Source organism: Pygoscelis adeliae, unplaced genomic scaffold (assembly GCF_000699105.1).
Source record: "Pygoscelis adeliae isolate BGI_AS28 unplaced genomic scaffold, ASM69910v1 Scaffold57, whole genome shotgun sequence".
Lineage (NCBI taxonomy): Eukaryota > Metazoa > Chordata > Aves > Sphenisciformes > Spheniscidae > Pygoscelis > Pygoscelis adeliae.
Genome location: NW_008825615.1, coordinates 15,472,669 through 15,486,794, shown reverse-complemented (window position 1 = coordinate 15,486,794; position 14,126 = coordinate 15,472,669). Strand labels below are relative to the sequence as shown.

Genomic DNA, 14,126 nt, shown 5'->3' with positions numbered 1-14,126 from the left:
ACGAGTTGTCTCCCTTTTACCCTTCTGATTTTCTCCCCCATCCCACCAGGGGGGAGTGAGTGAGTGGCTGGGTGGTGTTTAGCTGCCGGCTGGGGTTAAACCATGACAGGGTGGCAGACCATTTGCCATGAGTCCTGAGAAGTTTCACTGTGAACAAAGTGAGTCTGGATAAGATGAGCTGTACTTGCCGGTATGCAACTCCTCCTTTTCTGAATCTGAAAATGTGGGTTCTAGTCATGCAAGTGACCAACACATACTGCAAATTTTATTTTTATTTCCTTATTACAGAAACTAAATTAGCATATGCCTATATGTTGATTAAAACAAATTCACCACAGCAGAAAAAAAGCATTCTTTTTATTCTCTAAAGCACACCTGTGAACGCAGAACAAAGTCTAATGTCAGTACATAAAAGCTTCTTCTTAGTGCACCTCTTCATTGCAGTTTCTCCATTAGCTCTTTTTAAAAAATCATTACACCTTAGGTATTTATATATGCTTGCATTAAGTTTTGCATAATCTACCCATAACGCAATTCACTTCTAGAAGTCAGTTAAGAAGCTAAATCAAAAAGGCCCCTTAAGTTTGCTTTATTTACAAATTTGCAATGGCTAAATTTTAAATACTTTACAGTCACTCCCAGCACTGGCTCCCAATTCAAAGGGTTAGTGCATTCCATGATTTCTTTAAAACTATTTTCTAGAGGGGATTAAGTTGCCCATACCTACAGCTATGTAGGTACCTCAGCTATCTACATAAAGTACCTTATAGGAAATAAACATGCTGACAAAAATATTTATAATAATGAATGATAAATGAGAAACTCAACCTTTAGGAAGAATGGACAGGTGCTTGGTTTTGTGTCATTGTTTTTTGCAGTCATTGTCAACTTGTGGGAACAGCAGCAATGTGGGAGAAAGAGCAGTTAAGGAGTGCCGAAGTCCAGAGCGGGTCTCTCTGGCTCCTTTGTAAAGAAAGCTTTATGTTCAGCTCTCATTTCCTCCTCTCTTTCACCACGTCTCCCCCGTTACTGCTTTTTTGTTAAATCATCAAGCAATTTTCTGAACTGCGATAGCATACAAATTTACTTCGAAGAGGAAAAAAATAATGATGCATCTGCAGACAGGCAGACTTGCGTTATCTGAATAAGGACAGATCTGTTCCTCTGAGTTTTACAGTTTATGAGTGGATGCAGGTCTTGTGGCAACTGAGAAACTGCTGTAAAGATTAACAAATGGGATGCACATGCATTTATCTGTTCTTACATACTTTCAAAACCCAAATGGAAGGAAGAACTATCTGTAATTCAGGTAGGTCCAGAAGATTTTTTTTTTTTTCTTTCTTACATAATAAGGTAGATTACTTAGCACATTCCAGGTTAAAAAAATTACAGTAAACATTCAGTAACTGGAATGCATATAATATACAAGTACCATTACATTTACAAAGCTGTTCAGGACAATTTTTCTTTCTAGAATAAGCATAAAAAAGTTACAAGCTAATTCACAATAACTTTAGATACAATGTTATTAAAATACATTGATGTTAATCATAAAAATATTTTACTATTTACATGTACATTGTATAAACCTTAACAATAAGAATATGCCCATTTTAGGATGCCTTAAACAAGTATTTTGGCAGATTGGCCCATTTTATAGTGCAGTATCCCTGTTTTGGTCTTCACACCATGAAACTGTACCAGATTCACAGTATCTTTGCTAGTGCTTTGCTAAAAGGCTTAAACTTTCTACTATTTGAGAAACATTCATTACAAAGAGCCAGTTTTGTTTCCACTTTGTTTCTTATTAAATCCTACCCCCAGTAGTTCAGGACACTCTGCCTGGCCTTGTGCGATTTGGTTGCATTTCCAAATAAGGCTATAATTCATTTCATCAGTTATCACGCTATCTTGCTTGTAGTCCGGGTGCTGCGCGATAAATTCCCTCATCCATCGAGCAACCGTCATTAATTCTCCTGTGGGCAAGGGGAAGTCAAATTTCACAGTTTATACATCTAATTTAGCAGTACGACACCTAAAGTTCTACGCATTATATACACAATTAATGAATAGTCCATGCTTTCATGAGAAACACATTCCTGTATGTCTATTTTTTTCAATATGGCTAAACTGCAGGCATAATTAAGCTGACATATTGCCGATAGTCTAAAACCCACTCATCTGGTGCGATCTTCAAATTTTCAGATGTTGTAACGAGACAGTGCAGAGAGAAGTAGCTACTGGAACAGGTGTTACCAACAGATTGTATAGCAAGAGGGCTTAAACACGTCATTTAACAGAGAATCTGGCTGAGACGAATCAATAGACACCTCTACAACAACTACATATATATAAAAAATAATTTTGTAGTTGATCCATCCAACTCAACTGCTAGCTTTGCTCTGCCTACCTTGACTTACTATTCTTTCTCCCTCTGGCAGCTCCCCTAGCAAAAAACAGGCAGGTTCCCGAGTATACCAACTCCTGGTTTGTACACACTGCCTCTGCTTCACTGTGCAGTCCACAGGGCAGTCAGAACCTAAGGGTCCCCGACGCTTCTATACAGGGTCATCAAATAGCACACACCACTTGCAGGAGACCTGCATCCCTATAAAGTAGCAGCTGGAGGCCAGCTGGACACCAGTGTTTGGGCTACTGAATCTTGCTCCTGAATGCAGCATATGCAAGCAAACTTTAACTACTACAAGTTTAAGGTAACTCTGACAGTAAGACATTAAGGTAGGCTGATGGGATGCTCGAAAAGCCTAGCAAAACTTCCATTGCTAGCTACTGGAACCTCAGCTTCCTTGTAAGAGTGGAAAGAGTCAAGGGCTTCCACTACAGAATCTTTGGTTTAAGAATATTACAAAAAGCAAGAGGAATCAAGTTAGGGAAAGCAAGGAGGAACACACAAATAAAAAGTAAAAAGTATCCAAGACTGTTTAAAGATATCCTATCAGTGGTTTTGAACAGAGGTACATGAAACCAAATCAGAAAAATTGCAAAAAGTACAGGAAAGAAAAGCAGAATAAAAAAGGTTATTAGAAATAAAGATGTCCCTCAAAAAACAGAAATCATGTTTTAAAGAAATGAGGCCAGAGTTTACACTTCTATATAAAAAGAGGGCAGGAAAAAAAATACCCAACAAGCATTATTTGTTGAAGGCACTAAAAACTCACACGAAAACTTTCTCAAACCAACGAGAAGCAGGGGGCCTACAAGAAAATTGATGGGGCCGGGAAGATGAGCAGAGCGGAGCATAGAGAGAGACCCATTTTTGGACTAAAAGCCGCTGCAGGCCGTCAGGTGCGGGAGGAGACAGTCCAGCTCTCAGACCAACACAGACACCTAGTGGTCAGGCAGCCCAATCACTCCCCATCCTTTGTAGCGGGGTAAATCTGCAGCACCTTCATCGTGAACACAGCGTGCAGCTCTCAAAGAACATATGAGTATCAGGAAAAGGCACCACGGACTGACGAAAGGTGTGAGAACTTCCAAGCGAGGAGAGACAAGACAAAGGGAATTGCAAGTTCGGAAGCAACGATATACTTGAAAAGTTTGCAAAATTATGAATGTTGATGTGAAATGAGTAGAGAAACATTATCCTACAACGCAGGAACTATAAGGCATATCATGAAATAACTGGGAAGAGCATTTAAACATGCAAAACTACAGGAATTACATTTTTCAAAGAGTATATAATAAAATTGTGGCATTTCTTATTGTATGACTTTATGGGGACCAAAAGCGTAACTGCTTCAAGAAGGGTAAGGCAACGATCATGGAAATCATGTTTGCGAGTGGTCATCAAGCACCATGATTACTGCACCACCTTCAGTTGAGAAAGCGCCTGCACTGCAGACAGCCAGGAACCGGGAGAGCGTGCCAGGACAAGGATCACTAGATGCTGCTATTTTAATACTGCTTTCATTAATATTTGGTGGTGGTCAGCAGCTGCTGCCTGCCTAGCAAATCTGTAGTCTCACTGAGTAGTGGGAGTCACACACCAGCTAGACGAAGACCAGGAGGGCAATATCTAGCTGTGCTGCAAGAGAAGATGCGACTGAAGCACAGATGAACTACGTCAGGGTAAGGTTAAAGCCACAGCAGCTAATGTGCCAGTGTTTAACTCTCATGAGTGCTCTGTGTTCACCTTTTGAGGAGAGAAATCTGAAAACTGGCCACTCTTAGTGGACATGTCTCATGCTAGAGAGGCTGCGGTTCAGGATCATTTGATTTAAGATTGAGAGTAATCTGGAATAATCCAAAAATGACAAATAAGAAACATCATGGCACAGTAATACAATGCCTAATGCTTTTTGTTCTGTGAATTGTGGTTCTTAAGAAGCATCATTTAAAAATCATTTCAGTTCATCAGTTACGATATAAACCCTCGACTCTACCTCACTCTCACACTTTTCAGGTCTGTGTAAATACATGAGCTGACTTTTGCAACGCCTGCAACTTTGCACCAGGTAGCAAAGTTGTTCTTTGGAAGGGAAACGCCTGCCACAGGCGGTCGAGCCCAGGTCAATGGCTCTTGGGGAAAAAACCTCTGTAAGACTTATGCATTCCTTGTTTTTTCAACAGCATTTTTCTGAAGGGTAAAAACCCAACAAGAAACAATGGAGTATTTTGAAAGCGTTGCTATTTTGAGGGCTAATGTGCCTCAGACGTTTTCTTCCTGACAGCTTCTCTTCTTTCCCTCAGTTAAGCCAAGCATCAAATCCCTGTCTATGTTACCTGAGGGACAGAAGCCTCCTACAAACAAGCAGCCTTAGGAAAGAACATTTAATTAAAACTTGTTACCATTCTGAAGTACTGCTAAAGTACTGAAATACCAGGCGAGAGAAAGTCCTGATTTCCACCACAGCTTTAAAAAGGTCTTTACCTAGAAGCTTCTACAGCAATTTTCAAGAGTTAAAAAGGAATGCAACACTTCAGTTTAAAATTGGGGAGGGGAAAAAAAAATGTCGACTTATGAGACTAAAATTAACTGTCTAGCTAAATTTACAGCAAGGCAGGCATACAAGGGATTTGCACATCGAAAGGTATAAAGCTGTTGCAGACTGCGCTACGTGCCCAGTTCTGAATTAAAGTTTAGCCTGCATCTTTTACTCATTATACTGCCACATTTTAAAAAGGAGCATAAAGAGTCATTATACCCCCTGTCTTCGAAAACACTGCAACATGGGGAAGACAGGGGAAGAGCCTGGTTTGCTCTGCCTTGAAGGAGTTTTGCTACTTACAGAAAGGTTTTCTTATCAGGGAGCTAAAGGTCCCATGCTCTAGCATACCAGAATTTAGACTTATGAATGCTTTGGAGCAGCACGCTTTGGAATCACACCAGTAACACCAGGCTATCAGACCCAGCCTCACATACTCTTCCAACACTCAAGTGACAGGCAAAGGGGATTAGTATACGTGCAAACTACTACAAAGTGGACAATACACTGGGCAAAAGCAGCAGTAAGTGGTGCCGAAAAGAGAAATCTTGGATTGGAGATACAATTACAGCTTAGAGGGTAGTGTAACTGTACCAATTACTCCTAATTTAAGTTCTAAAATGGATCACGAAACATTTATAATCAGAATTAGACAGGACCAAACTTAAGCCAGAGAACACGCTCCAGTCCTTTGCTCCTATGATTCAACACTGAACCAGACAGCCAAAGCTGCCACCAGTTTTATCCAATTGAAAACTAGAGATCAGCCCAATTACTGTCTAAGTGGAAAAATGCCAGGAAAATCAATGTCCAAAAGTGTCAAACATACCAGATGCTCTCTTTTTTATTAGCTTCAAGTAGTTTAGGATGGTGCACCTTGTGTCCACATCTACTTCCATGTTTTCAAGATAGGAATTCAAAATTGGGATCAAACCAGGAAAGACTCCTTCCTGTGTAAGAGAACAGAGTCAGCATAAAACACGCTTGATCTGGTTTCTGAGGGCGGAATGGAGGGGAAAGTTGCGCGTTCCAGGTGGAAGAGGCTATGACCTTCCCATTGATAATTGTATCAATGCTCATTAAGGTGTACTCTTCTGCATCGGTGCCTGTCCCATTCTGCGCAGAGCCACATCCATCCACAACAGTGTTTCCACCTTCATGGGTGACAAAGGGAAAGGAAGAAACAGTTAGAAGGCAAGAGAGACAGTAAACATCCACAACAGTGTTAATCAGATTGCTTGTTGCGATACCTTTGCAAATATCTTTTCTGAAGTAAAACATTCCCTGCCGGACAGCATCTCTTTTCTGGGCCATCTTCATGTTTTCATCCACCTGGCAAAAGAAGTATTTCAGAGATTTGTGACATGTTACAAAATGAGGATTCTCCCGAACCCTCAAATTTTGGTCTCATTAGTTGAAACATCTACTATGTTTCTTATTATCTCGTCACACAAAGCCAAGCTGTGGAGATAAGTTTTATTTTATTCTTCAGGGGTCCCAGGCAAAACCACAAAGAGATGATGTTCTATGAAATTAGGTCTCCAGCAGAAAAGGTAATGGTATTATGTTAGAACATGCTAAACTGATCTTTTAAGTTTGGATGAAAACACAGGAACAGCTGTGATTAACAGGCTGCAGCCCATCTGGCAGACTTCTTTTCATGTTTAGATGCAATTTAAATGAGTACAGAAGAAGAAAATTGCCATTTCCCTAGCCATAGTTTGCTGCTTTTATTATCAAAATCATTGGAGTCTTCAGAAGAGTTACCACTGTATTAAACAAACTTTCAGGAACAGAATTCCAGTAACTTTGTATGGGAATCTTATCTATTCCATACCCAAACATCTGTTAGATAGTTCGACAAACTTAGACTGCTAGAAAAGAAGTTCTGAATTGCAGGCTTCTCAAAAAATCTACAAACTACAAAGCACTGCTCATACGCTCTGCAAATGACATAAGCATTGCTCTGTCTTTCTGGATGGAAGATTTTGCCAAGTTCTTTGGTCGGTATGTTCTCGGGAATTAGCATCACACATTAGCTTTACTGTATTGTCTTCAGAAGAAGGGATATGGTTTGCTGAATTCTTTGTTTGACCTTTAATTAAGGGCAATGCAAAATCTTCGCTTACTTCTTACCTTTCCAAAGCTTTGTTTTCAAAAGTCTGCCTTCGTTCATTTTATGTTATGAAACCTATTTACACAACAGGCTGTTTTGAAAGTTTGAAAGAACTCCAGTCCTAGCTGATGGGAGTACAACCGCACTCAATCAGACAGCAAAGATTAGTGTGAGATTAGCCCCACAAACCCCTATTATTTTACTTGAAAGAGGCAGGCTTACCAACGGTTGTGCAATTCTGTGTTGCATTACCTGCCAAATTGCTTGGCAAGCTCAAGCAATTTTATGCCCCTCCCCAGCCCCCAACTCTGTTCAGGTTCTTTCAGCACCTGATCTCTTTTTCAGTCTTAACTGGTATTCATCAGTTAAAAATTTTGCACTTTTGAGACATTCCAAATAACAATGTAATTAAGCACTGGAAGTGCTAAACTGCTGCACTGTTTATGAAGTCCAAACTCCCTGACATCAGGAAGATAATTTCTCCTTTTAGAAATCATACCGACTGTATGGTATGATTACTGTTAATTTACAACTTCAGTATTTTTCTCCATTTTAATTAAAAACACTAAGAAAAGCCACAGGATACTACTGCTATGCTGTAGCCAGCGCTGGCAGTATTTTCTAGTATACAGTCTGTCAAAAGCCTTCTGCGCTACAAGACCTTTTTTAAAGTTACCTACAACATTGCAGGACTAACCATTTAAAAAGACATTTTCTGGTCAGGTGCCTCAGAAAGAAGACGTGCAAGGACAGTTTCACCCAAAACAGTTCAACAATTGTGAGGACAAGAGTAAGGAAAAAGCACATGTTGCATGGCTGGTCTGTCTAAACAGTTGTGACCAGAATCAGCAGTATTTGTTTTCACTCAAATACTGTGTAACACTAAGCATGCTGAACTCCTCCTTTCCCTCTCCACCGGGTACAAACAAAATAGAGAATAAGAACATGAGACACAAGCAACAGCCAAGTTAAAATAAATATCTGAAGTTTTTATTTTGACCTCCACGGGTTATTTTCCCCATATGTAAAATAGTGGAAACATGCCCTTTCCCAGTCTCAAAACAGTCTTGTGACAATGGTATTTGTCAACATTTCTGCAGTAGTCAGACACTGTTAGGCACCACAGAAATTCCCACAGTATTTGTCTATAAACTTAATTCCATGAGACAGCAATAAAACATTTGTTTAACACTGTAGAGTTGAAATTGATTCAAAGTACTGGTAGATGAAAACTGACTGAAAGATAAAAATGACTGTTCTGTAAGTGCACAAATATTAGTTCCTAGCTTGCAGAGGATAAAAATCAGACTTGATGCAAATACGTTGCATTTAGCTCTAACAGATCTGATCTTTCACACCTACCTTGGACAAAGGAATGAGAAAATCCAGTTTATATGACAGAATCACTCTGGTTAGCAATACCACGAACACAACATATGCAGAGTTTTCAAAGTCTGTTAACTGGACCTAGACATGAAAGGAATAGAGATTAAATTACTTTAGTGGGAACACACTCATGGAAGTAGATAAATATCTGCGAGAGTTTAAAACAGTTTGATTCAAACGTTCATGTTGGTACTTGTATTCACACACACTCTGCTAGCAGAGATGGTGGTGCACGAGCTGGAATCATCAGCAGTGACTTCAAATGCACAATGTACACGCACACTTTAACAAACTCAACCCTTTAATCCAATGCCAAAACACACTTGCATTTCAAAAGACTAATAACCTGCACCTTCAGGCTCTCTGTGTAATTACAAATGTATAATAGCTTTTAAATTTCCACTTTAAAGGGATTAAATTCAGAGAGCTCAAGAAATAGCTATAAAATAAAAGCACTTAAGAAAAACAAAACAATGACAGTGGAATTGTTCAGTACCAGGAGAAGTACTGGAGAAATACAGTCCCTAGAAGCTAAATGGGGCTTTGTTTACTGTCGCTTTAATACAAGCCTAATTCCTTTCCCCATCACCCCAAATCCATTAGCATGCTTTGCTGTGCTGCAGTGGATTCTCCTGTCAGTTACATTCCCACAGTCCATGTCTGATTAAACACTGCTGTCCACTTCACTTGCATCTAGCAATTCAGAGGGGAGAAAACACAGCATAAGTAATAAGGGTTTGATACTGGATGGCAGAATGCCTGGTACTTTTCCACTGAAAAGGAAATGTGCTTTTGTGCATACTGACGTCTTCCTTACCTCCATAGGTCTGAATTCCACTCTCCATCCAATATCTGAATTTGGAGGAGGTGGCTTAAACCTCATTGTCTGCCAGTTTGTAGACTGAATATTCTGCAAAGAACATGAAATAATCTGTCACAATCATGATATGCATCATTCTATAATACAATCAAAGAAAAATAAGCAGATAACTAGCGTCCTAATATTTTTCCTGTAACAGCCCGTCAAGTTAGAGAAGCACTTCCAAACTAAGTTGCATGACTTCCTAAAAACCACAGTATAGCTACCCATCCTAGGAGCAAATACATTACACTTTCTCATGCTATTTTGTTTGAGGATTACGTATGAGATACTAGGGGGCTGAGATTTACCTGACTTATTTTTTTATGAGGGGTTGATGCATCCTGAACTAAAAATACCTAGTTATTACCATATCTATTATTTCATAAAGCTGTGTAAGAGAGACATTTACACGTAAATGTAATGCAAAACAGTTTTTAGGAAGCCATAAAAATAGATAGTTCCCCATAACACTTATACACATAGCTATCACTTGGGCTCTTCATATTTTATTGGGTTTGAAGTATAAGCCACCACCTCCTCCTAAATAAGTGATAAAACAAAGAAATAAATGTGCTTATAACTGCAAAGTCATACACTAAAGAACTAGTTGAAGTGAAAAATTCAGGAAAAAAAAATTCTTAGCTAATATAGCCATCCTCCAATTAAGCAGTACTATAAAGAACAAGCAATTTTATGTATATATTTATTAAATTTCTCTAAATTAGACACAACCTCAAAATGGTCGGATTCATTTGCATCATCTAGATGTATTTTCTCCTCAAACAAAGTCAATGGGTCTCGAATGAACAAGTGTGCAATATGCTGTGCCAAAAGGTGGTCAATACCTAAAAAATGAAAATTCAAACAACAATTCACACATAGCAAAGCAGGCTCTAGGAAACAATTTATTTTACAAGACTAAACATCGAACTCTGCAATGCTACCTCAACCCACCACATCCTGTTAAAGTTTAAATGATGACTTCGGGAAGGAAGGAAATGATTAAAGAGAAGGAAAAAAAAAAAAAAGGAAGAACAGGTTCTTGTTTGGAAATGGCAGCTGAATATTGGTGTGGCTGCCATTCTTCCTGGTTTCTGATGCACCTCTGTGCCATGTTTCCTAAAGCAGTTCTGCTCTCTCCACAAAGATAAAACATTAATGCGTCAAACACTGAGCTTCTCAAGCTGGAATTAGGGACAGTTTCCATTACAAACAAATACTTTTTAAAAAACTCTCAAGACCACGCTACACAGATTCTTCCTGAGTAGGAGTCACTCTGAGGGATGCACAATGATTGAAACAAACAGGGACAAAAACATAAAATATCCCCACACACTGCAAGCATAATTCTTAACCTGCTCATAATGAAGCAAACACTTACCTTCCTGTATTAGGTGCTCGTAGATATCTTTGTCTATTGTCAAATCAATGTCATTGTATTTCTCACCACATTCAGATAGATAACTGTCTATGGAATCATATCTGGATTTACTGATTCTATAATGGTTGTTCTTCAGTGGCTATATAATTTAAGAATACAATATTTTAACAGCTTGTTAACAATGTTACCTAAGTTTTTGCTCACTATGACACTTATGTGAGAATTATTATCCTGTTTAAAAAACCCTACGGCCTCAATTAAAATTGTTCAAAGCACAAGTCTTAAATAGACTTAATAGAAAGCGATCCTGGAATTACGACTATTTTGTTTGCAGATGTATGTATCTGAGCGAAAAAACAGTCATCACACATTGACTAGAATTCTCTAAAAATGGAAACATTTTCCTGATGTAATATACCATCACCCCACATACCTGGAAAGCATTATTGTACCTATTGCAACACATAACAATACAGTTTCACTATGCACACATTGTTGGAGATGCTCTTATGATGGGTTGTTCAAGAAATATTTCAAGTAGATTTTTCTTAAATTATTTTTTTATTTTCTATAATTCTGTAAGTGCCTTGAATGCCAATTCCTGCTTAGAGAAACTCTTTAAGATCAAGTTCTGACAACTGTCTCTTTTCACATAGTTCCAGTTTATACTGCTGGATTACTCAGCAGCACCTGCTATTTAATCCAAAGCAATTTTTGCTTTTTGGGCTCAAGCACAGACTGGAAAGTTTCATCACAGGGGGACCTTTTCAGCAAGCTGTGAAGGAGTGAGTGGAGTTCTACTGGGATTCCATACCTAACTAAAAATACATATTTACTAACGTAAACTGTACAACCAAGGCAAATGTTTACACCATCTCTCCTATATTTACCACAAAGACTGCCATGTTCTCTCGTTCAGGATTCTGATGAGCACAAGCAGAATTTGATACTAAAGGAGATTTAACTTTTTTGCCTGAAAAAAACCAGACATTTACTACCTAACATTACTTACTTCTAGCCCCCTCTCTTCTCGCGTTCGATCATCTACAGATGCAGAGATTACTCCCCAGCGACAGTCAATATCAGACACGTAGCCTCTGTAGAATGGAGATGCAGCGCTCAACGCCATCTGAAATAAAACAGCCTGATATGAAAACAAAAGGACAAGCCAAGGAACCAAAAGCAAAATACAACCCCACTGGAAAGGGAAACTTGCTGGTCCAGAAGTAACTGAAGTATGTACTTCAGTTTAGCGTACAGCCAAAGCCCATAAAACCACAAATCTCTCAACTGCTATCTACAGAAAATGCCTAGATGAAGGGTTAGTATTACTGAAGTGGCATCTGATGCTCTCCAAATTTATTACCTCTACAGATCGGCATTTAAGGAACACAAAGATGATACAGGCAGAAGCAATTTCGTGACAAATCAGGAAGTATTCTGCTCGCACACTTCCAAACTCCAAAAGTTCACCTGCAATCGTTTTATTTTGTTTATTTTTGTTTGGCCAAGCACCTTAGCAACACAGCTGGAACATACCTCACTCAGAGCAGGATCTGCTCACCACCTAGACCAGACCAACACTTTCTTTTTATAACACCTGTTATAAACACCTGTTTGTGACCACATGCTTACAAAAGGGACAGATTTAAACAACTTAAGCTGAAACCCTCTGTAACACCAGACCAAAGTTGAAAAATTAAAAATTGTTTCGAGGAGTGAGCTTGTCTTGTTTTCGTGAAAAACTGCCCCAAATGTACTTCTACAACTATTCAACAAGAGTCTTGTGCATATGGGAAGGAGGGCAGAGGAGAAGAAACAGACATAATCTGTTTTGTGGTGTCACTTGGATATTAAATAAATCACACTGTTCATGTGACAACCTAGCAAGAGACTGACACTTCTCCCAGAGTTCCAAATTTGTGAGTAGCATTCAAGTTTTTTTTAATTTTTTTTTTTTAACAAGTCCATTACTTACCACAATGGGACAGATCGTGGCTAGCTGATCATAGAGATACCTTGCTTCAGAAATGCTGCAAGCCTGGAACGTTACCTGTTGAAAGAAGTGCAATTGCTATCACAATTTCTATAATCATAGCACAAGCACAGTCTTCCTAGATTTAGAATCAATGATATAATAAAATTATTTAAATACCAAGAATTTGAAGGGGGTTTTTTGTTTGGCTGGTTTTGGGTGGGTTTTTTTGTGTGGGTTCCACCTCACCTCCCAATTCTTGGACAAACTTTTGCCTCATCCATCAGCAGCATTTATATCACAAGCTTTTTTCCACACGATTTCCACGTTCATTAAGATTTCAGACCACAACACTTTGGCTGTGAGGCTAAATATACAAACGCTTGCCAGAACTAAAGAAAACTGAGTTACCATGTACGATACACATGGGTTGGTAATGCACCTTCAGAATATAAGCCAGGAACCTACTTACTTAAAACAGTCAGAAACTATTGTAGACGTGACGTTCGTTTTATGTGACAGCTAATCCTGTTTAAAAGAACATTTCAAGACGCCTTTATTTGATCCTGCAAAACTGCGAAAAATAAATATCTTCGTGTATACTGTAACTTTTATTTGAGAAAAAATGTCCAGTTTTGCCTGTATTAGTGGCCAGGACACAGCGAAAGGTGGAAAAGAAATGCTATTTGCAGAAGCCATTAATGATATGGAAGCCCTACCACACATAGGCCACTGGAAAAATATAACTTCTTTGCAACTTTTGGTGAAACTTGCTCAGAGCAGCATCAAACACGAGATGTGTTTCTAGTAGCAGACCTTACCCTCCAGACTTCCTAAACCAACACTTTAGGCATTTTAAAAATGCAGAGGGGGATTAAAAGCCTCTCTCTCCCTCTTCACAGTTTACATATCCATAGATTAGAGGATAACTTAGATGGGAGTGTACCCGTGTACCACTATCATAATATTGTACAACACACTTCAGCTCTAAATCATCATCGCTGCTTGCTGTCCTGAAGAATGCCAGCCAAACACATATTTTCCTCCTCCACGGATTACAATTAGAGAGTCCCACAAAACATACAGGTTCTTCTCAGTCTGCGACTGAAGCCCAATCCAACCCCAAGTAAGCCTTAAAAAAACCCAACCAACCAAAAAACCCCCCAAAACTCCTGAGTTCACTGGTGGGCTCAATGGTAGATTTTTTTTGGAGGAGGGGGTAGGAGGAATATAGGATTTGTTTGTTTTGTTTGTCTTTTTAAATCTGCAGCCAACGTTAATTAAAACATCCCAAGTTAGAAAAAGGGTGTGCGGTAGACAAAATATTTCTTCTGTGTATATCCCTTCAAGTGGCTATCAGGGAAAAAACCCAAAACGCACTTTGAAAAGACAAAATTATTTAATTCTCTTGCAAAGAAGCAGCTAAGTATGATTTCTCATCAGTAATTTTGGACCTGACG

General features: G+C 38.9%; 1 protein-coding gene across 1 annotated transcript in view; it reads right to left on the bottom strand.

The window, feature by feature from the left end:
* Positions 1-246: 246 nt before the first annotated feature.
* The window catches only part of GCLC (glutamate-cysteine ligase, catalytic subunit), a 24,563-nt gene continuing 10,683 nt past the window's right edge, over positions 247-14,126 (bottom strand). Inside the window, exons 6-15 of the mRNA XM_009333183.1 lie at positions 12,670-12,744; positions 11,704-11,820; positions 10,692-10,830; positions 10,043-10,155; positions 9,266-9,358; positions 8,425-8,529; positions 6,197-6,278; positions 5,997-6,100; positions 5,776-5,896; positions 247-1,976 (exon numbers count right to left, since the gene is read on the bottom strand). Of these exons, the coding sequence (XP_009331458.1) occupies positions 1,771-1,976; positions 5,776-5,896; positions 5,997-6,100; positions 6,197-6,278; positions 8,425-8,529; positions 9,266-9,358; positions 10,043-10,155; positions 10,692-10,830; positions 11,704-11,820; positions 12,670-12,744 (1,155 nt within the window). The 3' untranslated portion in view covers positions 247-1,770. The remainder of the gene's footprint in view (positions 1,977-5,775; positions 5,897-5,996; positions 6,101-6,196; positions 6,279-8,424; positions 8,530-9,265; positions 9,359-10,042; positions 10,156-10,691; positions 10,831-11,703; positions 11,821-12,669; positions 12,745-14,126) is intronic.